We start from the raw sequence: 26,945 nt of genomic DNA, 5'->3' as shown, positions 1-26,945 counted from the left end.
TGGTGGAGTATTTGCAGTTGTAACTGGGATGTCTGTCTTGAGTTTCCCTTCATGTCTCACTAAGGTCAGTTAATCAGTATCTCTGAATTGCCCCATAACTCCATTATGGGTGTAATGTTGTGGCTTTGTTCTGATGTTTTCTCAAGAGTTTGTATACACATTGTGGACAAAGGAGTTAGCCAGCATTGACTTGTAAATGAAAATCCAACAGCTAGAAGTTAAATGGCAGTTTTCTGTCTTGATTTGAGGACAACTGAGTAGCAGGAATGGAGAGATTTTAAATGCTTTCTTGTGCTTTTGACAATTTTATCTCCATAAAATTCTCATTGCAACTGAGAGCAGGAAGAGCTAAAGCTTCTATGACCTGTGGGAATCAAAATCTTTCATAGTGTGAGTGGTTTTAATGCATATACACCATTTCCTACTACTCAGTAATGAAACTAAAGTTAATCCGAGGAAAACTGCGGGACAGAAGCTCCTGTAATTCTTGTAATATGAGCCGTTATCTGGGCGTCACACCTTTCCTTTGTCTTGAAGGTTTAACAAAGATTTCCGAGAAATCTCTGCTTTCTTTTCACTCCAGTGCAAAGCACAAAAGAGCGAGTATGTGCAGTTCAGATATGGAGATTATGGCTTTGGGAGCACAAGGTTGTTTGTTTGCAGCTGACACTGTCAAATTAACCTGACCGGAGCATTGTGCACAGACAAACACACCTCGCACTGAAGATTATTCATGTTGTATTCTGTTAATGATCACTGCAGTGGTACCACTTGCATATTCCTATGAACAGAAACTGAAAGCAGATGTGCTTGAGACCCACTTTTAGAGAAAGCGGACTTTGGTTTTACACTCAAAGTTATAAAAGGTTATATAATTGCTGCATACTTATGGTAATAAAAATGAAGACACGTTTATGCTCAGCAATGGTGCCCATTATAAGCAGTGAAATGGTATTTGCACTGTATGGGACTTTTCGTACAGGTTAGTATAAATTCAAAGTGATTTATAGATGTTTGGCAAGGTAAGACAGTACAAATACAGTGTAACAATATGATACTAATACACATGAAAATAGAAATGATCAATATGTAAAATACAACAAAATGTAAATTTTATTAACCCTTTCAATCCCAAGCAGTTAGGTTTTTTTTTTCTCCTGTCACATTGTTAGTTTCTGTGGGCTCATTTTTCACTGCACCATAAAGTTTTACACATCTGTGGAAACAGCACAACCATGACAAGAAGCAGAGCGAACTGAAAAACCATAAAAAGAAGGCAAAAATGATAGTTGAATGCCTTTGATTATAATTTTATTTTATAATTTAGTTTTTTCATTTTAAACAAGTGCCCACAGTTATTACCGATATTGGGGGGAAAATAGTGACTGTATACTGGATACTAGATATTTACTTCTTACATTTTTAAAATTTGTTTCAGTGCTTGTCTCTTATCTGCTAAACAGCCTGGAACTCAGTTGAAAAATTCAGATTTTTTTTTTTTGTCACATCACTGTTGTTTCGGAATCTGATTGGAGCAAAACGTTTACTTTTGTTGAATTTTAAAGTGAGGTATGGCTATGTGGAAGAAACACATTTTGATGAAATGTTGCAGTTTTAAGTTCAGATTTGGGAAGGTTTCTGGTCCGAACAGCACATCACAGATGAGAACCGTTGGAAAATCGAAAACTAATACAATTATTTCAGTTTTTACTGTTTCTGGCTCTGAGAAATTGTGGGTTTTTTTTTTGACGTTTAACAATGACATGCCTTTCAGCTTTCCAGCAGGTTTGGGGTTCAGAGGGTTACAGAATACAAAATAGATTAAAAAAAAACAAAACAAGGAAATAAGGCTGCACCTAACAGCAATATTCATCATCTGCTGATAGAGTTGCAAAAATAATTTGACCAGTTATCCAAAGCCTAAGATATTCAATAGAAAGCAGAGAAACCTTCACCATTAGGAAACTGGAGCCAGATTTTTTGGGGGGATTTTTGCTTGAAAATTGAGTGTAAAGAACCATATAAGCTTCCTTATAAAAACACTAATTTGAATGTTGTTTCTTCATCTTCGCAGATCTCAGCTGAGACCCTGCGGTGCCGAATACGCATGGAGGCTGATTGGTGGAAGCTGTCTGTGTTTCTCTGAGGTCTCCGATCGTCATCCCAAACCAGCATCTTCCGTCTGCAGCCCCGAAGGAGTGCCCTGACTTCACAACAGTGCAGAGGCCTTCTGTTCAAGGAGCCTGGAGCTGCAGCAAGAGAGAAAGCGAGAGAGGGAAGGGGAAAGAAAATAAACACGGATTTAAATAGTCGCTCTCCATGAATTCCCCAAAAACCTGAAAGGCAAATACTGCAAAGTTGGCCAGCTGTCCTGAGGAAGAGGCATGTGGACAAAGAGCATGGCTTGGCTCTGTCTCCCAGCCTACATTGTCCTTCTTGTTGGTTGCTTTCACACAGCGGTTACAGAAAATGATGTCACTCCACGCCTCACCTTCTCCTACAGTAAGTTTCACAACTTCTCTGCTATGGAATAACCGTGACATTGGTGTAGTGTGGAGCGCTCCTGATATTACATATATGCATCGCTTGCAGACTCCTCAGGACATTTCTCTGTGAGGGATACATGTGTAAGCTTTGGAGGTGCCTCAAGCTCCATTTGTGGCTTTGGCGGATCCTTTTGCAGGAATGGCAGCGCATGGCGGCTGTCAGTAAACAGTCAAACATGGTAGCATAGTAGCTTTCTCTTCTCCAGAGGTAGAACTCTACACAGCTGCACAGTCAGGGAGCTTGTACCATGAACGGTGAAGTATTTACTATCTGGTAGCTCATAAGTACACCTACATTTTGTGCTCTCGCAGAACTGATTATGCAATTCCCCGTGGTGTCCCTGTTCATTAACTGTCCACTGAAAATAATCAATACACTTCATATGTGTCCATTGTTAGAACTAAAAGGATTTAGATGGGCGAAATGGTGTTTTCACACCATAATGATTTAAATTCCATGTAAATCCACGCTGTGAATGGCAGCTCCATCAGGGCGGCTCCGTCGAGTACCTACAGGTCAGACACAATTATGAAATGAACAGGCCTATTGTGTTGCGACTTACTGAGGGCACTCGGACATAGTCTGTCAAGCAGAGAGTTATTGCTGTTATATAATCTCTGCTTCTTGCATGTCTGCTTGCCAGATGCCTATGAGCTTAGCAAATATGCCAGCAATATTTTACCCATGAATTATGTTGGGGAGTTTCAGCTAAATTAGGCCATTCTGAGTGACATGATTTGCTTTTCATAGATATTCCGATGGCCACCAGCACTAAAGTCGGGATTTTATCATCATTGATCTAATTATTCAAAAGATGCACTACTTGAGATGACAAGTTGGATTTCGTTGTGCTTTAGTGATTCCACGGAAAATTAAACAAAATGATAGATTATGGGATCAGTGGAGGCTTTCAGTGATTCAACTGCAGTTAGTGACTCATGTTCAGGCATCATTAGAGTCATGTCAGGCAAGATTGTGTTGATAGATCTCACTTAGGAACCTATTATAGACGTGTATTCGATTTCCAGTGTGAGGTTCATTTCGAGCCAGGGAAGTGTTCGAATAGGTGAGCCGTGCAGCCTGTCTGAGCTTGCACCTTCCCACGTGATGGACCTCTGTACCAATAGGTAACTTCTGTCACCTCCCAGACTCAGCTAAGCCCACAGCTCGACTCCAGAGGAGCGTTTCACAACAATACACACCATCAATCACTCACTGAAAGGAAGCATCACACTTTTCCCTGCTCTGATCGGGACATTTGCTTTTTGAGTGTGCAGCCCATGTTTAACAACTCCATAAAACATGCAAAACCCACATGAAAAAAGCCTCCTGTCTACATGCCGTGTATTCACTAAAACTGAAGCTTGTCTTTTCTATCTTGTATCTATTTTACTTCTATTATTGGAGCTAACCAGACTAATCCTCGTCATCAGCCTGTTTCATTAGAGCATTTATGTTGCTGTAACTTTAACCACGTTGATAAGCTCTGACCTTTGTGTGAAGGGTCATGCAGGAAATAGCAGCTTTAACAACAGAGGTAGTTACGATCCCCCATAAAACTTAACAAGGAGCCATTTTATCAGCTCCTTCTGACATATTTCGATATGGCTCAGAGCCCACACTCACTTGAAATTTACTAGCAGGCTTATGCAGCAGGTCCGACAAAGAATGTCTAAAAAGACTGACATTTGTTGGTGTTTTAAAGACCAGTTTTTAGGTTTTAGATTGTGAAGCAAAGAGCAAGTTTCAGCCAGCTGATGAAGGTTAATGGGGCCTGGTGGAAGGAGTCGTCTTGCTGTGCTGTCGGTTCTGCTACACTGACATTTTCCAGCCTCCTGCAGAAAGGCTTTGTCACATTGTGTTTACAGTATCAAAGCAGAATGCAGAGCAGCAGGCCTCAGGGACCTGAACTTTATGCAGCAGAAACTGCCTGGTCTCATCATGGTTTCTGGTCGTCTCTGTCCTATCAGGATGCCTTTTAGCTTGACGTCTTGTATGCCTAAAACCTCGGCAGTGTAGGCGGGCTGGAGCCCTGCAGGGCTGATCCTCATCCTGCAACACTGTCGTAGACCAACTTCCCCTCCTCTTCCCTCTTGCTCTCTCTCTGTCCCATGGTCCCCGCCTCTGCCCTAATGAAGAGGGTAATCTGCCATGAATAATGAATGGGGATTTGTATGTGTTATGGTGTGAACACTTGTCTGGTTCTCATTATGCGCCTATCAGGACGGATCATGGGTTCAGGGAATAAAGCCTGCATCTGCTTTTCTCTCTGCTTTTGTTCCAGGCTTTAATGCAGACCATGCTGAATGGCTTAGTGTGTTGGAACACTTTTTAAAGGCACACCTATAAGCCGTTTAAGTTGCCTTTCTTTTCCTGTTGATCAGCTCAGCCCTCTCTTACACATCATGCAGCATTCGTGCTTTAATTTTGTGTAGGGGCCGTGCCCAGAGCCACAGTGGGAGTGAAGTGTTTTTAATTATTTAAAATTTGTCATGTCTAGACCAGTTGAATCAGCCACTCTCCAGTAATTCAAAATGGCACTGGTGTCAAGTGAGATAACAGCTTTTCAATACTGGTGCCACATAGCTGAACAGCAGTTCCTCATGGTATGAATGCTTAAACACACTCCTCTGTATCACTTGCTAAAGACTTGATAACATCAAGGAGAGTCCAACAGAATGGAAAGTCACAGTGACTAAGTATTACTTTCTATTATGACTCAAATCAGTGATTATTGCTTTGGTGAACATAATGACCATGCAGTCTCGCACCAATGGCAAAAATAGTCATCAACGTCTGTCAGACTTTACGTGGTATAAACTTAAGTAGTTTTTGTATGATTAATTAATAATTAAAGTCTTTTTTTAAGCCAAATATCCAGTCTTTAGCTTTAAGAGTTTTTTTGCTTTATTGTTTCAGATGATGATAAATTAAGTATGTGTGTTTTTGGACCCCCTCCAGTGAAATTCAAGTTTTTTTTAGCTTGTTTATATGTCCATATATTTTTTTTCTATATAAGCTGGAAGATAGCTCATGAGTTAAATAAGCAGTCAAAACACCACAACTGACTAATATTGAAACTGCAGTGTACTGATGTCAATTTAAAAAACACAAATTCAGACTTCCAAGGCTTCATACGTCACAAATCTAAGGAGCCAATCCTGTCACCTTGCAGGGTGGGGCTGTCCAAATCATTAATCTTCTTCAGGATCGGTTTTTCATTCTAACATGTATGGCTGAATTGCTCCAACAATCCAACTCGCCACTGTAGTTTTACTGTAGTTGAGCAGAGTTGCAGGTGAGCTGGTGTGCTCCAGTGACAGCGAGTGGGAAGGTGTGGGTGGAAAAAGAGGCACGGACTTGATACATCCACACATTGTAAAGGAGAGTTAACAATGTAGAGTTCCATCTGAGAAATTTTTAAGGCAGAAAAGGAATATTTTTATGTACAAAACTTCAAAATATGGAACTTTGATGAACATAGCTAAGCTTTTAGGGATTAAATCAACAACCAGAAAGTGACTTTAAATTATGGATTGAACAAAGAAAGCAATATGAAGGCTTTATATTAGGCTTTTTTCATTTTTCGACACTCAATTTATAGCAGAAGTAATTGTCAGTGCTTTCTAGTAAGAATAATTGCCATTTTCAAACCTAAAATGATACTTACGCATAGAACCAAAATATCCAAATGACAAGAAATTGAAACAAAAAAAGGCTTCAAAGTGTGAACAGCTGCTTTGCACATTAATTTTCAAGGTGTTGTGAGGACACAGTGGCCGTAATTACACAGTATGGAGTCAGGCCAGGCAGGTCAGAGTGCTGCTGTACGGTTAGAGACATGTCAAGACCTTGTGTGCAGTGCCTTTGTTCTTGATGCTCCAGCACTGTTCACACCAGAGGAAGAGGTCATGGTGAGTTCCTGATGCACCAGCAGCTGGTTTACATTATTGTGGTTAATCTAGGGTCAGCGTTTGTGCCTCTCTCACCATCACACTGCCTTATCAACATTTTTCAGGATCCTGTGCTCCTTTACAAACGACAGGTTTAACTGTTGCATTTAAACGCAAACAGTTTAATTAGTTTCTAGCTATGCTATAATGTTCCACAGTAAATTACACCACCCGACTCTGTTATTGCTCATCCCTGCTGTGTGAATGCGTAATGCACACTTTATCTTGACACTTTCCTCGGCATTTACAATATTTGCAGCGTTCACAATATGACTCTCCAGCCTCGGTTTCCTGAAGTTGTGTTCGAAAATTACCACCTATCTCAGCATCAGGATGGTGTGGTGGAGACAATATCCTGCTAACAAGATGCAGCCCCACAATTTACCAATACAAACAGCAGGCTCACAGCTTGCCTAATGAATCTCCCGCTGAATTGACCCTCTTGGCCTGTTGTCTTAATGCATTCCAGATGCTTAAGTCTTTGTCCTTCAGCTTCCCAGGTCTGTTCTCCCACAGTTACCCGTTCAGCACGCAGCTTTTAATAGCTAGTTTGAAATTACTCAGGATAATTTAGTTAGCGCTCCAGTGAGGGCTGTTTTCTATCTTGATGTCACCAGACAGTGCGACAGTAGTGGGAGTTCTGGCATTGCTCTGACACTGACCCAGTGGGACTCCTGTTGGTACTGTGGCTTCCTGTCGCAGCGGTCATTGCTTCACTCTCAACAGAGGGTTTTAATCACTTCTTCTAAAAGCAATTGGATTTACAAGGGTTCATCTGCTCCATCCTGAGTAAAGTCCTTGAACAAGTACAGTAGGCAGATGAAGACAAAGGAAACAGATTTGTCCCTGCTGTCTCTTCGCTCCGCCTGAGGAGCTTCTTCCTTACTTCTTGTAGATGTCATTCCTGTCTCTCTATTTTCAACAGATTACCCTAATGCTGAGGTGTCCCGGCTCATCCGTCTGTCCTCGCTGTCTTTAACAAACAATTAAATAAATTGCTTCACAGTTTCCACCTTTGACACCAGGGATTTTTTTTTCTGTCCTTGCTCTAGTGTTCTCGCTCGACACCATCTGTCTTTAAGATGGGTGCAGATTCCTGTCTGTATGCTGGTGGCTTGAAAAGGAATAAGTAACCTTTTTAATTATGGAGTCAGATCCTCCTATCTTTCAGTCAGAGGCTGCACAATGGCAACTAGAATGAAGATGTTTTGATATAGTACTTATGTTTTCCTTTGGAAGTCATGAACATGTATTTTTTTAAGAAAGAAAATATAATTTTTGTATTCATATCTGCTCTCTATATTTATGTATCAATTTGGTTTATTCAATTAAACTGACTGAAGAATTGGCAGATGTTAAATGACTACAATTTCAGGAATTTATCATTCTCACTATCTTGTTGTCTAAGCAAATCCAAGACATGGTTTTTTTTCTACACAACAAAAACTGCTGATTGAATCTGTGTTAACCATTAGTTACACTGCTGTTGTGATATAGTGGCTAAGTTTAGATTACATGGCTGTCCTCCCGGGTCTATTGGTTTAATGATCCATCTCATCTAGGAGTGGATTGTGCATCTTCTTCTGCCCATTCAACCCTGTTTAAAATGTGAGTCTTGTTCTCGTAAGACCATTACTCGTAAGCATTCTTCTTATACTCCCTCATGGATGATAATGTAGGTCATGTTTACAATCAGAAGACTGGAAATGGGGCATCTGACGTCCCTTAAAGATAATCTATCATGGGTCCATTGCTTGCTCTTAAAGGCAGTAAAGAGACATTGCTTTCTTTCTGGGTCATCTTCTGCTGAACTATGACCAGCACTGAAATAACAAACTACTATAAAGTCAGGTGCCTTGTTTTTATTGGTAATAAGAATCTTTGTTTCTTAGTCAACCAAGTTTACCGTTAAAGAGAAGCTGATCCAGTTGTAAGGAGGGTTTGTTGCAGACTTTCTTGGTCATTTAACACTCATACAAAGTGTATTGTTGTTTGTGAGAATGACTCCTTGTAGTTCTGCAGAAACCAAACAAGAACGAGTGCGTTAAATGAGGTATGTAATCACCTGATCTCCTGAACATGCAGCTGTAGTAGCTGATAGAGGCAGCCCACTCATAAGGGAGGGGACCGAGTGGATCAGCCTGTTATAGTTGCACTACAAAAGAAGGCACTTAGATCACTGTCACCAAAGGACAAATTACTCTACAGTTCCCTTCTAGCTGTGATGCTCAACAGTTTTAATGATCCAACTACTTTTTTGGACACGGACCCATCAGGAAATCAGCTGCAGAAATGTAGTAGGATTCCTTTAAGCCTAGTATAATTAATTTCTCCTCTAAATAGATTAGCAAGTTAGCCCGTGTGAGTATTTCAGTCCATTTAGCAGTGTCATTTGCAGAAATGGCTTTTAATTACATAATAATGGTAATGATCTCACATTGCTTGCAGCTGTCAGAGGTTGAACCAAAGAGTTTGCTGTTCATGAAGTGCTCAAACTACTCAGAGCTGCTCTTTCAAACTCTAAGATCAGAGGTCAGGTATCGGTGAGATGCTGAGGTGTAAAGTCCTTCTGGCTGCCTTGTGTAGCAGCAGATAGTGACTGGTTGTTTCCATCGTCAGTCTAGCAGAAACAGCAAAGTAGAGATTTCTGTCTTACTTTTCCAAGTTTTAGATTGGGTGAAAATGAATTTCTTGCGTTATAAGATGAGCTCACAGCATGGCTTGATGTCCGAGTGTTTATGGTGCACACCATATGGGCAGATATGCCATCAAGACAGTGAGTCTCTGGTTAGATTCCCAGCAGGCTGCACCCTTCCTACAATCATTCGTGCCCACACTTCCTCTTTCTCACTCTGCAGTACTGTCTGAATATAGGCAAAACGCCAACAAAAAAACACATCATAGCAAAAAAGAACAAAACATCAATTCACCTAGACAACAAAACAACAAACAAAAAGCAAAAACTGACCTTTCCCAGGTGATATGTACCCATCCACATAATTTTAAATTTATGTTCTGAGGTTTTAATATATCTGTCTCTGTAGGTGGTGTCATATCCCAAAAAAGTGGAGTTAAATTCAATTTAGTTTGAAAAATTACAGTTTTAAACCCCAGTAGTAATTTGTCTTTGCAGAGACAATGTCCCAACTTCTCAGGATAATCCAGACCTCGGTTTTCATAGGAACTTTATCTCCTGTAGGAAGTAATTCCTGTGAAAAATGTTGACAGCTCTGTGGCTCCTGTTTAGTTTTTCTAAAATATCTTGATAGATGATATCTTAGAACCTAAACAGACCAGAAAAAGCACAATTTGTACAACTGTATATCAGTAAGTCAAGACTGGTGGTGACGTAAAGGAAAAAAACAACTTGAAGATGTGTCTTTTCATAGATGGTCCAAGTCTCTTGAGCTCTTTTAGAGGAATAAATGATCAGTCAATCAATTCAAATACTGTATGCTCACTGTAAAAAGCATGTAGTATTTTGATTGAATGAACCTCTCCAACACTAAGATGCACTTTAAAGCGTCTATTCTTTCTGGACCTTTTCTCGGTTGCTCTCTTAAGAAAGAAAGGTAAGATAGACAAGGATGAACTGTGGTATGATACTGTTGTACCTCTTCAGCAGTGACACAATGGCCACGTCTGCCCTCTCTGTCTCTTTCACGGCTACAAGCTCTTCTTCCACTCTTAAGTGCTTCCTTTGAACTCGTGTGTCTTCCCTCCTCCTGGTGAACCCACAACATTTCTGGGGCTGCATTGTCATGAAGTGACCCGTCAGGAATCAACCTCAGACAGTCAGACAACAATGGTGGGGATTCTTTAAGAGACTGTGGCATATGTGGAGTGCAGGGGAGGACGAGTTCAAGTATGATGCACTCATTAGCTTGTGATTTTGGTTTTGGGGTAACAGTCTGCGTGGTGGTCGACCTGTGGGTTTATTCTGCCCCGGTTTTGTGGTCTGAAGACCATGTTGCTGTTTCACGCTGCTGTTCATATCCAGAATGTCTAAGAATCAGTTCAAATACAGCTTAATTTGTCGAGTTGGCCCTTTCTTTTTCTTATAATGATCAGCATGATGACAGAACACTGTGAAAAAGAAATCTGAATTTCATTGAGTTGAAGTTTCTTGTTTGGTTTGATCAGCAGTCCATCATAAAGTACATTTTCCCATTTGAGAAGCTGGAACTAGTGAATGTTTGTCAGGTTTGTTTGTTAACTAATTATCAATTATCAACATTTTTGGCTTTTGACTTTTTTCAGCAAATCATTTAAACTGCTATTTATTTCAATACATCTAACTGAAAATCCTTTCTTCATATAATTCATATCATTTTTAGGCTAAAAGCACATTTAAAATAAAAGGTTACAACTACTCCAGTTCATCTGATAGTTTTAGGGAAGTTCCTTTATTTTTGTTGCTCTCTATATCTCTTATTAGTATGTCGCAAGTCAACATCTGTCTTACTGAGTCCTAAAGTCCAGTAGACACAGAGTAACATTAGTTTTGATTTGGAGTTTTATTTCTGACCTCTTCATAATTTCAGGTTCAATATTTGCTCTCCTTTTTGCTCTGTCTTGGTCTCCACCCACTCCTTAGACAAATATGTGGCTCTTTATCTTATTAGCTAACACTGCAGGATGTAAAATCAAAGTGACAAAATAAAAAAGACACTGAAAATAACCTGTAAGGCTTTAAACATCTTGCAGAAATTTGAACATGTAATTTTCGGACCATCCAGCCATTTGGTTAAGCATACCTTTTAGAGCACATGGACAAAACGTGATATTAAAATGTACCATTAAACAATTACCTTCTCCTCAGAGATATAAAGCACTGTAAACCAATTGGTCTACACTGAAAGATGACTGTTTTCTTGAAATTCTGAAGGGGAAGCTTTGTACAGTTTCAAAACCCTGCTGGATATCTTTAATGATACTCAATCGGGGGCCCTATTGTTTCTTTTTGTCAACTGTGGTTGGTAAGTAAGACAGTGGTGATGTGCCTCCAGAGAATAATTGTGTAGATATCCTCCTCTGTTAAAATCCCTCAAAGCTTTTGTTTTGGTTCTGGCTTTGGCCTTTGTCTTTCTCTCTCCGTAAATCACAGTTAAATTTGCCCAAGGCTCTGTGGGGAGGGAAAAAAAACGGGGGGGAAACAGAACCAGCATGGAACAGCAGTCCATTTATCCTGTAATGATAGTGAAAAGGAAAGAGAATGGCCCCAGTGGGTCCATGTACAGTATGCAGAGCCGAGTCTCTTGTGGTTTTACGGACAGATTTAACTACAGTATGGCTCAGAGTTGCTGTGGTGATGGACTGCTATTAACGTGTTGTTTTCCCGAGGGACAGGAAGTCCTCTAACCTGTACCTTCCCACTGAGGTGAGGGTATATTAGGTCACGCGTACTGCAGGGCATGTACCACATAGTGAGCTTATTATCAGTACGACTTAATGACTCTACCTGGACTGGATAGGTTTTATGCAGGGAAGTGCTATAATTTTAATTATTACCACCAGCGCCTGTGGTTTCAATCCAATTTCACTCTATTACACCTGCAATTCGTCTAAGTTTGAGCAGCGAAAAAACAGTACAAATGAGGTGTCTCCCAAAGTGAACTGACAACAGTAAATCTAAACTGACTTTGTCTTGATATAATAATGCATCATGTTTTGTTGGTTCATAGACTGGAAGTGCAGGCGGGCTTCTAACATCACTGTAAACATCAGATCAGAATTCAAAACAGGCATTATTGGGATAAACTGCTCACTTATTTGAAATAGAAACGGTTATTTTCATGCCTTGAAAATATCAAAACCCAGAAAAGCCACAAACGCAATCCCAGGATATAAGTCAGAACCTTAGACTGTCTTCTTATAGTCTATGGTCAGAACAGCTTTGTCTGTCTGTAATGTTACTGCTTATCCAAATGGAGCCCATCACTCCGCCTAGTGTCCCAGAGGACTTGTGGTGTAGACATTTGTAGCACGCCTCTTTCCATATGGGACTTCATATATGTTGTATGTTGTTTGGAGAGCATTTAACTCTGTGTTTTTGTGTTTACTTTTGTTTGTGTTTCTATTAGGGATTTTTTGCAGCATTTTGCCAGCTTTGAGTGCATTTCCATGACCAAATTTTCATTTGTTAAAAAAATAAAGTTCTTTATTGTATTACTAATTGTTCTTTTAAGATGTCATTTAAAATAGGATACATCATCTTAAATTCTTTTTTTTTTGTATTAATGAAGATATTAGATGAACCAATTCCCTACTGTCCTATTGCCATTAGACATTGGCATAAGAGAGTTGTATTTTCAAAAAGAGGGTCCAGATAAAATATTATTATGAGGCCTGGCTTTTTTCAAAAGTAAAACATCATGTTCAGCCCGTTTCCCACCTCAGTAGTTGGTGTACAGTCCCTTACAGCAGCAGTTTAAAGATTTATCACAGAGAACAACATTCCTCTATGAACATGAAATCACATCACTGTATCGGAGTTAAATAAATGGGGTTCTGTGGTCTGTTTTTCTTTCCTCATTTGTCACATTTTGGGGCAGAAGTCCTGTATCAGTCCTTCAGTCTTTTCAAGTTTCCATCAGCTCCCTGCCGCTGTTTGTGCTGGCATGCCATTAAGGCAAGTTGTTCAAGTTGGGCTGGTGGTGAAGGCCTCTAGACTGCTCCAACTCTGAGACACACATGGGCCTTTAAAGCAGTGATTAGGAGAGACGATGATTTAACCCTTGGCTTAAGTCAGGAGGTGTTAATTTAGTTGGAACAAAGCCACTCGCTAAGTTACAGTACTGAACACGAGGAGAAATATGAGGACTTTATCTTTCTCTGATGAGGAGCAACTGCAATTTGGAAGCTGTAGTTGCACACACAGAAACACAATATTGTCCATGTCTTGTGATGAGCTTTTTTCAGGTATATTAAAGACTGAAATGTATAGTTTCCATCTATCTTCTCTTGTTAGTATAATTCTCTACAAGGTCAAAGCTCATTTGTTTCTAGAGCATCCTGGTCACTGGAGGTCTAAGATCTGAACTATGTAGTCACTATATCATTGGCTAGACAGTAAAAAAAAAAAAAAAAAACTTTTTCAACTGTTTTTACCAGTATTTTTTTTTCTAGGTTAGTGTTATTTTACAAATTTTTCCTGTTTTGTTTCAATACAGATAATAAATTGTAAAATTACAGAAAAAATGTATGAATTTAGATGTTAATCATAAAAATAAACTACAAACTATCCAAAACTGTACATAATATCCACATCAAACAACAGTAATTGCACTATTTTTCCTTTTTTGTTTTTTGTTTTTTACTTATGTAAGTCAGTGGGAAAACTCCAGAGGAAGAAAAATCTCTCTTTTTTTTTTTTTTTTTTTTTACAGAAAATGGCTGATATTTGAAGGAACAAAATATGTATATGAGGGATTGAACAAGTATAAAATGTTTTTTTAATTGTTAATTTAAAGATTTTCCCTATCTTCATTTGTTTTGATCACAGAAAAATTTGCGTGCTGACTGTGGAAAAAAAGGCCAAAACTGCAAATAATGTCTACATTAAAAATCAGTATTTTTACAAATAGTAATTTATTCTTTCTACAGTGTGTGACCATAAAAATACACATTTTTACCATAATTCATATATCAGTTTCTACAGTCTTTAATGTATATTTTCTGGCACCCTTGCTGCCAGATTTTCCACATTTTTTACAGATTTTTTTTTTCACAGTTTAGAGTTTGACTTGGACCTTTGTAGTATATCTTTTCCCTCACTGTCCTCATTTCCTGTCAGCTCTGTGCTGTGTGCTGTCTTATACTGTCAAAAATGCCTGTGCATAGGTAGATGATATTTAAGACAATTTATGCATGTTTTTTCCCTTTTTAAAAAAAAAAAACAAATTCAAGTCACGACGCTTCATCAACATTAGGACACAAAAAGTTTCTCATCAGTGTACTTGTCATAGGAATGAGAAAAGCAGCTCAGTGAGGCTTGTCAGGATTGACAGAGTGTGTTTGATTAAGACAGAGCATCAGCATTGTATCTGTGCTGTTCATCAATATTGTGAGCACACACAGAAACATCGTCAAAATGCATCTATTTGCATATTTAAGTACGTTTAGTCATTTTCTGTCTCCAACAGCATGTAATTGTTTGAAAGGTTTACAATGTACTGAATGACACCTTCTATGCAACTTGGGCAGATTAATTAATGGATTAATTCCATGTCTCTTCCTGTGTATTCTCCTGTCTAGATGCGAAGGAGAGGACGACCAGAAGTTTCTCAGTCAGTGGGGTTTTCAACTACACCTCTCTCCTCCTCAGTAATGAAGACAACATGCTGTATGTTGGCGCTCGGGAGACTCTCTTTGCTCTCAACCTCTCTGATATCAGCGCAGTCAGGCTGCAAAGAAATGTAAGAGCCAGCGTGTGAGCGTCTGTAAACTGCAATACCATATATATATACTCTATCAATATGAATGTAGTTATAATAAGATCCCAGAGGTACTATATTAATATGGTAATAAATATGATTTGATCCCAGGAGACCAATATAACACACCTCACTGTATTATACCTACAGTAGAATAGAGTCTGACGGCGTTTCTTTCCTGCAGCTCACATGGAAAACTCCAGAGAGGAAGAGAGAGGAGTGCAGTTTCAAAGGGAAAGACCTGCAGGCAAGTGAACCGCTGGTTTATAGCTCAAGTAGCTGAACTCGCATGGCTGAAACATTATTTACATACCTGCAGGTTTGCCTTGTTGGTTAAGTTGACCATTATGGGAGTCAGACCCAGGGCAGTACCCTGGACATTTCCTGTCAAGTTGTAACTTTCCATTTTATCACAATGGATTTTTCCTTTGCTTCCAAACACACTTTTCCTCTATTACACTCCTTCTTTTGTCAGCCTGCTCCACCTCCACTTAAACATACAGACCTGCAACCTTTGTTAAATGGAAACACATTAGCAAAAGGAATCTGTGTTTTTAGAACTGGAAATTTTATTTGCAGTGCCAACACTCATTTGACAATTCTGCAAACTACTGGTGAATCTGCCGATCATTTGTGTTTTCTGTACATTTAACCCTGCCTTCTAAGCTTCTATACACAATGTCTGACAGAGGAATGAAGAAAATCCATTGAAAAAATATGTGAACTGTTTGGTAAAACTGCTAAAATCCACACTTAGTGAGTTTTCTAATATAAACAGCCTGATCACCTACATCATTTTATGTTTGTAGCCTTAAAAAAAACATTATGCGTGTAAGTTATTTCTCAAATCAATTCTGTGTTTCTGATACAGACGGATTGCTTCAACTACATCAAGATTTTACTCCGTATGAACAGCACTCATCTGTACGTATGTGGAACGTACGCCTTCAGCCCCATCTGTGCTTACATAGTAAGTGTATATATCAAACAGTCACGTCTTGTGCTGTCTTTACTTATACATGTCTTGTTATATAAGTATATTAAAAAAACTGTGCTTTTTGTCCTTTTTTTCTTCAAAGAAAAATTGATTACCTCTTGTGCAGGACTTTGTATGTGCTTTAGTTATTAGATTCTTGAGGAAGAGATCTGATGCATGTTGCTTCCTGCCTCTCAACTCACTTAGCAGTCTGGCGGAGGCTCTACCCAGCTAGATACAATAAAAGTGCATAATTTTATTATCTCCTGTGCCCATGGGAAATGGATCAAAATATTTGATGCATGCAATCAGATTATATCAGAATCAGACTGGTTTTTAATCCTTTTCTACAAATCTTTTAAAGCCTTTTACAACAATCCATAACAAACAAACACAGCTGGCCTGTGCTTCAACCTAAACCTAAGACTGACTGCCCACCTTTTCGCTGAGGTCACTGTCAGAGCAGGTTACAGCTGTAGCTTTCGACCGAGCATGTGACATTTGGTGTGTGTGTTTCCTCCAGAACACCTCAGACTTCTCCCTTGTCAAGAGTGAGACCGGTGAGATTGTTACAGAGGATGGACGGAGTCGTTGCCCATTCAACCCTGAATACAAGTCCACCGCCATCATGGCTGGTAGGTCTCACAATGGCTGTCAGCTGATGATAAAAATCTGGCTTTGTTATATGTTCTATAACAAAGAAGAAGCCACTGTAGGGATCAGTAAAGTACCAAGACACATGTGGTTGATATAGAGACAAAATGAAGCCTTTAGATTTCATTATTGTGTATGACGCAGAAGCCTGTTCCCTCGTGATAAATACTGTGATTATGCTGGTCTTCTTCTCCGTATTGCAGATGGAGAGCTGTACGCCGGTACAGTCAGTAATTTCCAAGGAAATGAACCCATCATTTACAAGAGTCTAAGCCAAGGAACTGCACTAAAAACAGAAAACTCACTCAACTGGCTTCAAGGTGACTGGAAAACAGTGATTTTCATTATTTCTTTTCATAATCAAAATTAGATGTATTATTTAACATCACATCTTGTATGGGAAAGTGACATTCTCAAACTGTTTGTGCTCACTGTGTTTACCTGCAATCTGTCAGTTCCTGCTGCAGCTGGACTCCATTTAGTGTGCTGATGTCAGAGGGAATAGGGACATCTGTCCTTGATCCCAGTGTGACAGTATTGTTGGTTTCCTTTCAGATCCAGCCTTTGTTGGCTCTGCCTACATACAGGAGAGTCTGCCCAAGGGTAACCTAGTGGGCGATGATGATAAGATTTACTTCTTCTTCAGTGAAGCAGGGAAGGAGTTTGATTTCTTTGACAACACCATTGTGTCACGCATTGCTCGCGTGTGCAAGGTGAGTGATGCTTGAAGGCAGATAGTCCATCTAAAGAGGCTTTTTTTTTTTTTTTTTTTTTTTTTTTATAACCCTTGAGCAACATCTACCCCCACTGCCTCTATAGGAATCTATCAAACCAGGAAAGGGGTTTATTTGTGTGTTTGCGCATTTCTCATGTGTTTGTGCTCATTGCATGCTCTTATACAGGCATGTAGGTAGTCTTCTGAAAGCTGCTTACCGCTTAAATACGTCTTGTATAGCTCACAGTCCTTCTGGGCAGTGACGCAGGAAAGCTTGGTACAGAAAAACATTTCCCCTGCACGTTTCTCTATGTTTGATTCTTTTACTCCAAATCCTCTCTCTAGATTCTTATCATATTTCACCAAATATTTGTGCTCAAACAGGATTCTGTAGCCAACTAAAAATGGCTTGGGATTACTGTAGCTCAAGATCTGTGTGCAGAAATGCTTTATCACCTGCTGCAATACTTCAGGCCTTTCAAACTAAAATGCCAACCGTAACACAGTATTTGTTCATTATTTTTCGGGTTTTCTCAATATTAATAATGCAACAACCAAACCAGCTCTCCAGATCACACTGCTGCTTGTCTCCTGGAAAACAATCACGTTTATCACTAAAGGGAATGGAAAATATGAGCTGACAGTCTGAGGTGGTGCCATAGAAAGCCCAGCTGTGAATCACAGGGGCTGTTTCACAGTCGGACACTGCTCAGGGGGTTATTTTTATTATCTTCATGCAATTGTCCACTCAGTTTTTCCTTACATTCAGTTTAAAACAAACATTTCAGTGAATAGTTATGCAAATATTGACTCAAGTAGCACAGTGATGATGGGTTTTCTTACATACGGTTAAAATCTGTGTTGAATATAAAATATCCTTGGCACAGATTATCCTAAAAGAAATTAGAAATAATGTGTCAGCTTTTGGGAGTGTGCTTCCTTCACAAAAAAAAATTTAAAATGTCAAAAAGTAAACATAACAAAGCTTTAAAATGAATAAAATGCTCAGTAGGTAGATTGTATCACTGGCTTTTAGTAATACTATATGCCAGTTCAAATAAATTATGTAAGTCCAGTCTGTGTCCTCATGTCCCTAAATCCTGTTTGACTCACTGTGTCAGCTGCAGTTCCCATCTCTGTTGTATATTCAGGTGTTTAGTACACAGATCCCACTTCATGGAGGCTAACTATGGAATGGTAAACAATGTTTTGCCACAAACAAACAAAACAAAGCATGTTCTCATTTGCTGGATCGTTCCGTTTCCCAGAAAGAAGCCATTACTGCCTGCCATGTTCATGGCTTTTTGAATAGCCTTTTGAACATGGGATGCTTTTACAGCAGATTAATGAATGGGATGCATTTGCTTCAATTATTCAGAAGTCAGTTTAAGAAGGACCAGGGAATATCTATGCTGCTCATTATCTGCCTGGGTTACTACAATAAGTAATCGCTTCAGAAGCTCAGTATTGGTCATGTGTCATTTCCCTTTCCGTCCATCGCTGGTATTTCCTCTGATTAATGTTATACTAAAGTGGACGTAATTAAAGCATAATGTGAAAGGATTTTAGATGCTTTAGATCATTTACTATTTCTCTTTGGTCTCTGAAAACTGCACACAGCAGCTACCTTTCATCTTGTTAGCTCTATGATAAACAGGCTTTGTGTTTGTCCTCTCTTTAAATACCACATCTTTCCGAAACCAAAATGATATGTTCAGTTTAGCTCTTCATCTATAGTCACCTTCCTGAGACCTGTATCTCTTTTTGGAATGTAATTTGTTACATAGTTGCTCTAAATCTCTCTAAATCATTTCCACACTGAGGCTTCAAGATGTAGTTGCCCTCTAACTTGTGCCGATATCTTATTGTAAAATCTGCGTAGCCAAATTAGTCTGCATGTCAAGGAGGTCCCGTGCCACTCATAGCCTTTTGAAGGCTCGTGCCAAAGGCGCTGAATCACAGCAGTAGTGTCAGTGAAGAAGGATTGTCAGGGAGCAATGCTTCTTTTTCTTTTTCATTTAAAAGCATTTGCCCTCCTCTAAGCCCCGAGTGTTTTTTATCTATGCCAGTTGTGATGATGTGTATTGTTTTCATGACCTAGAAGTCTGCTGCCTCAGGGTATATCCATGTTGCAGGCACAACTGATTTAGCTCATTATGGTTTTACTATAGAAGGTTAATGCTTTTCAATTACATCAATTCAAACAGTTTTACCTTCATACACAGCACTTTCTTTCTGTTTTTGACATGAAGAAAGTAAATAAACATGACAGAGTTATTTTCTAAAACAATATAATGCACAATATGCGCTATATGTTCCGGTATGTATTGCATGGTGCATATCATTGTTTCATGATGTGCACTACACAGGCCTGTCACATCCCATTAAATCACACTTGGGAATCAGACTGCGCAGAGGAATTGTCAGCAACCACAGGTGTCAGTCTTAGATTGCTGCAACCTCTGCTGCTCTCGAGTTGAAAAGACTCCAACCCTTAAATAACTGTGTTGCAGGGTGACATCGGAGGTGAGAGAGTGTTGCAGAAGAAATGGACAACTTTCCTGAAGGCTCAACTCTTGTGCTCGCTTCCTGATGATGGCTTCCCCTTCAACATAATCCAAGACATGTTTGTGCTCACACCCAGCCCAGAGGACTGGAAGAACACTGTGTTTTATGGAGTGTTCACCTCGCAGTGGTGAGGACCAACTTTAACTTTCGCATATTACCAAATACATGTTTTGATACCTTGAAGATATGTTGTGCAGATTTGGCATACATAAGTATTAACTAATGTCTTTTTGATAATTTTGATAACTCTAACTTGTGCCATATTTCAGATTCACAAGACTTCTTTGTAATGTTTTTAGGAATTAGCCAGATATACACACTTGTTGGGTTTTTAATAATCTCTCTCCGATCACTCATTGAACTCCTAAAGCTTATCTTTATGTATTAAAGTCAGATATTTAGATTTTTTTCCCTGAAAATGATCCCTTCCTGCCTTAAAATGGCTTAGATGTAACTCTACATCTTTGTTTCTTCTATAATTTGCAAATCTATCAAGTCCCCACCTCTTCCCTCCCTGCTCGCTGCCACTCAGCACACCAGCTCACCTACAACTCTGCTGAAACGCTCTACATTACACAATGGCCAGTTGTAATATTGGAGTGATTCTGCCATACGTATTCAAACCAAATAAATATTCAGAGGAAAGAAAATGATACCAAAAGTCCCACCCTGCAAGTTCAGAGGATTGTTTCCTTAGATGTGTTACATGTGAAACAATGGAAGGAACACAATGCAGTTTAAAGGCAAACGTGCTTCTCCATGCTCCAGGGATCCTTGTTGTACCTGTGATATGTCTTCCAGTATATGAAAATACCATATAGACATGTTACCAAGGTTGAAGAAAAAAAAATAACTTGATTTTCACCAAAAGGGGATTTTGGGGCCTCTTTCTGATGTGTTTTTTTTTATTTATTTTTATTTTTTTTATACTAAATACTTTTTAAACTGACCAATACTCTCCACCACAGTTACATGCATGGTAGTGTGAAGATTCTGCAGATTTCAAGTGTGATGCTCATGGGTATATTCAAGCAGTTAGAGTCTGAAATACAGTGTTAAATTTTTGATTTATTTTAATACTCAAAACACCTCTGATATGTGGGCTTCTTCTGAGAGAATTTAAACTCATTTGCATTTAAAACTTCATATATTATTTCAATTAAATGAAATGAATTATGAGTCAGTGTTGTTGAGATACTTGCTTCTGTGTTTTAAGGTACAAGGGAGCATCAGGAAGCTCTGCGGTGTGTTCCTTCACTATGGACCAGGTGGAAAAAGCGTTCAATGGGCGATACCGAGAGGTCAACCGTGAGACTCAACAGTGGTACACGTACAACCATCCGGTCCCAGAGCCTCGGCCTGGAGCGGTGAGTGCTCACCTGCTGCCCTCTGCTGGAGAAACTGCAGACACATACATGTCAGCACACAGCGGTGTGTCTTATCAGCTGCATGAGGGGTTTCAGATGTTCCTGTCTGCTCATCAGTCATGTCCTCAATTTGACTGGTGATCAAAGCTTAAGCAGATATCTGTCAAGCTGGCACCACTCCTGCTCCACTCCAAAAAAGCATGATTCTTATCAAACTGCTGTGACTTTCATTTCCTGGCAGCCGAATCTGTGAAAAATATAAAACACATAAATAAACAAACAAACAAAGAGGTGCTGTACAACCGCAGTTGGTGGCGTTACCCAGTGCGAGTGAATGTACGACATGTGAAAAGGTGACGTGTTGTTTCGTCTCCACAGTGTATCACAAACGCTGCCAGGGAAGAGGGCATCTCCTCCTCGCTGCACATGCCAGACAAGGTGCTGAATTTTGTCAAAGACCACTTCCTGATGGACAGCGTGATCCGCAGCCAGCCTCTTCTCCTGAAACGTAATGTTCGCTACACGCAGATTGCTGTCCATCGGGTCTCGGCGGCTAAAAAGGCCTATAATGTGCTCTTCATTGGCACAGGTAAAGGAATTCCTGTACTCAAACACTCTCATCTGCCCCTTTGTGTCACACTGAGTTATACACAACTAGCATTTCTAATCTAATTCCAAGTCGAACCATATCTTTTCTAGATGACGGGAGACTTCATAAAGCCATTAATGTCAACAACAAGATGCACATCATTGAGGAGATGGTGCTCTTCCACGACACCCAACCAGTGCAACACATTGAGCTGGACACTGAAAAGGTATAGTGGATTGCTCCAGTCCGATTTCATTTGCTGAGCTTTCTCGTGGCGGGAGCTAATAAGCTCAGTAAATTCATTTATTGCCAGTTTAGGGATTCCATGAGCCATTAAGAGTCACAGCCTAAAGCAAACCTCGTGTTTAATGAGCTAATTACATGCAACTTTCTCTCAGGGGATCTGCAAACAGCTGGGGTTTGAACAGCTGGATTTGTGACACTTCCCGAATCCTGGCATGTATTTGCTTAGATTTGTACACCAGGGTGAAAATTCCCTCTTAAAACCCTTTAAAGAAAATACAGTATATTTAGATCAGGGTCAGACAGGGAAGACTTTAATTGGAAAATCGTAACCCAGTATCTGAATTTGGGGCATTTCCTGTCTGTCCCTTGCTTTGCCATCTCTCCTCCACAGGGTCGGCTTTATGTTTCCTCCTTCTCTGAACTGGTGGAGGTCCCAGTAGCTAACTGCACTAATTATCAGAGCTGTGGGGAGTGCATCCTTTCCAGAGATCCTTACTGTGGCTGGAACGGGAGGCAGTGTGTAGATGTCAGGCGTTCTCCACCGAGCAAGTATGTATCCCTCTGCACAATAATCTACAAACATTTCAGCAACTAAAAAGCTTTTTAAGATATGTAAGCATTAGATGACTGCATTTTAGAGTCGCACTTTATAATTAAGTGTATGTGTTTCAGTGCCTGGCAGCAGGATGTAGATGAAGCAGACACATCATCTATTTGCAACAAGACTGTACCAAGCCCACGGTTTGCTAAACCTCCTTATACACGTATGTGAACTCCTTTTTCTCTAACCTGTCAGAGATTTACAGAGCAGCACTCTGTTCTTCTGTGCTTTGCTTGTCAAATTGAGTGTTGATTAAAATATGCTCATTGCGTGGAACCGTTATTATTAGGAATTCTGCACCAGGTGAGGTGGCGCAGCTCATTTCATGCAATATCTCACTCGATCTGTCTCTGCTTTGCCTTTCAACAGGAATGTCGTCGTGTCAGGTGATCATTATCCCAGCCAACACGTTCAAAGTGCTGCCTTGCAAGCTGCGTTCTAATTTGGCAGAGAGGAGGTGGGAGTTCAGTGAGAGCGCCGGTCACTTCCATTACCCCAGCCCAGAAGGAGGACTGGTGGTGGTGGCTCAAGCTGACAAGCAAGAAACCTACGAGTGCTGGTCGGTGGAGGAAGGCTTCAAGCAGCTGCTGGCTAACTACTGCGTGAGGGGCGAGGCCAAGCAGGAGAGCACCACCCTCACAGGCCGCTCACGCACACCTCTGATCCCCCAGGAGGAATTTATCATCCTGCCAGGGGAGACCCGCTCGCCGCAGATCAACACTAAGACCTACTGGAACGAGCTGATCGTGGTGTGCGCTCTTCTGGCGTTTTCCCTCGTGGTCTTCTCCCTGTTTGTGGTCTACCGGAACCGTGACCACATGAAGTCCATGCTGAAGGAGGGAGAGTGCCCAAACATGCAGCAGAAGAAGCCCAGAATAGTGGGGAAACCGGCTGAGAACTTGCCGCTAAATGGCAACACAGTCACAGCGTCGGTGTCAGATCACAAGGGGTACCAGACCCTTAATGACAACTACATCTGCAGCACTCCTCCTCACGAGTGCTCGTCGCCCGACAACAGCAAGAGCTTCTCAGAGTCGGAGAAGAGGCCTCTGAACTTGAGAGAGAGTCATGTAGAGATTTCTCCCACATGCCCACGGCCTAGAGTCAGACTGGGCTCCGAGATTAAAGACTCGATAGTGTGAGGCTGGCTTCATCTTAAATGGAGAGACTCAATTTGAAATCAAAGGAAGGAGTGCACTTGTTGAGAAAGACAAAACATTATAAGAGGGAAAAGCAGCACTCTCGCCGAGAGACATTTCATTTCACAGATTTTGCACTTTGTCTTTTCTTTTTATGTTTTAGTTCTGTGTCTGTGGTCCATGTGCATTCATTCTATTTTCCCCTCACTCCTTTATTCAAGTGCATTTGAAGCACACTGAAGAAGTTCCAGTTTGCCTTCAGACTTTTGACGCTTTCACACACAGCTCATGGGAATGTAATGAGCATAGAGGTGGCACCACAACTATGATTCAGCGATCGAACTTCAGAGCATTGCCTCTCAGTCCGTCCATATAACATACTGGTGATGCTCTGAGTAAACACGTTGCCATACTCGGCTGATACAGTGTTTGCTGTTTTATTTTCATCCTGTCATCTGGTAAGAGTCTACCCTTCGCTGAGGCTATGCACTATGTACTGTACTGTAGCAAGGTAAACACTAACACCACAATATACACGAACAAGTCAGTGACAGCCAAGAAACAAAAAAAAGTCACAGTTTCTTCGATTCACACAAGTATATTCATGATTTTAAATATAGCAAGGCAAGATGAATTCAGATAAACGGTTGAAAAGCTTGATTCAGAAGAGATAATGATCTATAACGTGATGGAAAACACAACTAGAATCACCTCAGTGTGAATGTTGCAGAAACTCTCACCACCTCAATCACTACATACCAAGGAAAGAAAAAGAATATGGATGCAGACACAAATATTCTTTTTAAGTGTTGACATCGTTACTGGGTATAAATATTTCTCTGAGGAGCCCTGACCCCGAACCGTCAGAGTTTTCTGACGTGATAAAGGAGGGAGAAGCTCATTCCAGGTATTATCATGCTGTTCTTCATGAGATAGGCAGCCTATGCAAAGCAAATAATGTGAAGTGAGGTAAACACCGAGAAAAACCTCACCTTGAGACTGAGTAAGCACAAAGGTGTTGGCGCTGTTAATTGCTTTAGGATCTGTGGCACTGCAAACACATACACGCCTACACACACTCACTCATTACACTAACCGTATGTATGCAAGAGATTCTTAGCCATTTTTTTGGTGCGATTTAAAGGAAGGAAGATGATGAAACTCTGAAAGGCTGGCATAATGAAAACAGATGATAAGAGACGAGGGTCCAGCGTGGTGATGTAAATCTGTGGCAGTTGATTTATTGCAGCAAAAAGTTATAAATATTTATTATGATTATGTGGCCAAATGTTTACTTTACAGAGAGGCATTTCTCACAGTCGTACTTTAACATGTTGAATATCGATCACACTTCTCAAAAGAAAAAAAAATCATAAATATTTAAATACTACACCTATTCATAATCCAATTTAAATAACACACATCTGTATAGCCTCACCTTTGATATAAATATTAACTGATGAGTGTTGATGAATAGAAGAAAATAGCTTCTGCTTGCTTAAATGGTTTTAGAGGCAACCATAAAAGCAATAACTTTCATTCTCATCCAGTAATAAACAACCGAGTTCATCTCCTTATGCAGAAATAATTCTAAAATCACCAAATTTATGAGTCAGATGATAGCGTAACTTGAAAGCATTTTTCACGTCATACTATATTCTTTAAGTCTTACTTGAGTTCGGCTCTAGTATTGCGATGCGGCCAGTAAAATTATTCACTACGTAAAGGGAAGGCATGCAACTTGACTCAGAATGCGTGGGATTTGCACATGATGTTAAAAAGCCTTACTACATTGCAGGTTTATGGATTACAAACCTGCCTTGGGGAGAAAATGGATAATGCCTTCTGAAACAATAATCAAGAGACGTGCCTCTTGGGATGATAAACTAACCAGGTAGTAGTGCTGTAGAGTCAAATGCTACACTGTAGGTGTGACAGGACTGGCCATGCTTAGAAAAAAGTGACAACCGTATTACATCTAACTTAATAGTGTTAATGTTGTACAATATGCGCCCATGAGGTGTTTTTTTTTAAGTTTATTTTTTATTAGGGTGGCTTAAACCTCAGTCAGGGACTAAATTTTATTCTTCAACTGTAGTACATAAATAACCACTGGTTGATTTTTTTTGAAACAGAATTTTTTATTTTTATTTATATATATATATATATATATATATATATATATATATATATATATATATATATATATATATATATATATATATATATATATATATATATATATATGTATATATATGTATATATATATATATATATATATATATATATATATATATAAATAAAAACATTAGTATTTATGTTACATTTCCTGTAAATGGCACTGCAGAAATGAAAGACTGGTCAGCTATAATCACTCATGCAGTATGAAAGACTCATGCTTTGACTGTTATTAACCACATAAATACAAGTGGCAGCTTTTGGTGAAGCGGCTGTCATCCGAATAATATTAAAAAATCCGCTAAGTGCAGAACAAATACAAAGTGGCAGTGATTTAGTCAAATATGTGCAGGTACTGAACATGCTTTTTTTATTTGAACACAAGCCTAAACTATTAACGCCACAGTGGAAGTATCGTTGTCTGCTCTCTCTTAATGAAACCACTATAGTCAGGCCTTCTATTTGTGACGGTACAAGTTGCTCAGACTCTTGTCATATTGTAAGTAAACAAGTTTTTATGTAAAATTGTTTTGTAAATTCAGCTGCCAATGTAAAAAATATTGTGAATTGTATTTTTTTGTATCATACATCACTACTGTTTTTGTTTCCTTTTTTTGTATTGTATATAAAAGCACTTTATTTTAATTTTTCAAATAAAGATAAAATGGATAATTTCTTTTTTATTTAAATGCCTCATGATTTAAGGAGCTACAAAGTGCCCTCCACTGTCCATACATCGTTATTTTATAATATAAACTGGATCGATAAAATAATACAAGCACCTCTAAATATAGTGTTTTCTAAACCACAAACACTAAACCTGTAAAGGCACCTCTCTTCAGACGTTAAGGTAAACTTTAAAACAAGACTTTTATTGTATAGAAAAGCACTTTATTTTAATTTTCAAATAAGGATAAGATGGATAGTTGGGGTTTTTTTTGTTCGTTTTTATTTATTTTTTTTATTGGTATCCAGAG

General features: G+C 39.5%; 1 protein-coding gene across 2 annotated transcripts in view; it reads left to right on the top strand.

Moving 5' to 3' along the window:
• The window catches only part of sema4ba (sema domain, immunoglobulin domain (Ig), transmembrane domain (TM) and short cytoplasmic domain, (semaphorin) 4Ba), a 51,015-nt gene extending 25,083 nt beyond the window's left edge, over positions 1–25,932 (top strand). For both annotated transcript variants that reach the window (XM_055009360.1, XM_023290302.3), the window contains exons 2-15: positions 2,075–2,502; positions 14,757–14,917; positions 15,120–15,182; positions 15,807–15,905; positions 16,435–16,546; positions 16,769–16,885; positions 17,121–17,278; positions 19,794–19,975; positions 21,065–21,215; positions 21,594–21,804; positions 21,915–22,030; positions 22,442–22,599; positions 22,723–22,814; positions 23,021–25,932. In XM_055009360.1, the coding sequence (XP_054865335.1) occupies positions 2,385–2,502; positions 14,757–14,917; positions 15,120–15,182; positions 15,807–15,905; positions 16,435–16,546; positions 16,769–16,885; positions 17,121–17,278; positions 19,794–19,975; positions 21,065–21,215; positions 21,594–21,804; positions 21,915–22,030; positions 22,442–22,599; positions 22,723–22,814; positions 23,021–23,793 (2,511 nt within the window). In that variant the 5' untranslated portion in view covers positions 2,075–2,384 and the 3' untranslated portion in view covers positions 23,794–25,932. The remainder of the gene's footprint in view (positions 1–2,074; positions 2,503–14,756; positions 14,918–15,119; positions 15,183–15,806; positions 15,906–16,434; positions 16,547–16,768; positions 16,886–17,120; positions 17,279–19,793; positions 19,976–21,064; positions 21,216–21,593; positions 21,805–21,914; positions 22,031–22,441; positions 22,600–22,722; positions 22,815–23,020) is intronic.
• Positions 25,933–26,945: the final 1,013 nt, after the last annotated feature.

Source organism: Amphiprion ocellaris, chromosome 3 (genome assembly GCF_022539595.1).
Source record: "Amphiprion ocellaris isolate individual 3 ecotype Okinawa chromosome 3, ASM2253959v1, whole genome shotgun sequence".
Lineage (NCBI taxonomy): Eukaryota > Metazoa > Chordata > Actinopteri > Pomacentridae > Amphiprion > Amphiprion ocellaris.
The sequence above is the reverse complement of the archived record's forward strand: the minus strand, read 5'-3'. Positions and strand labels throughout refer to the sequence as shown.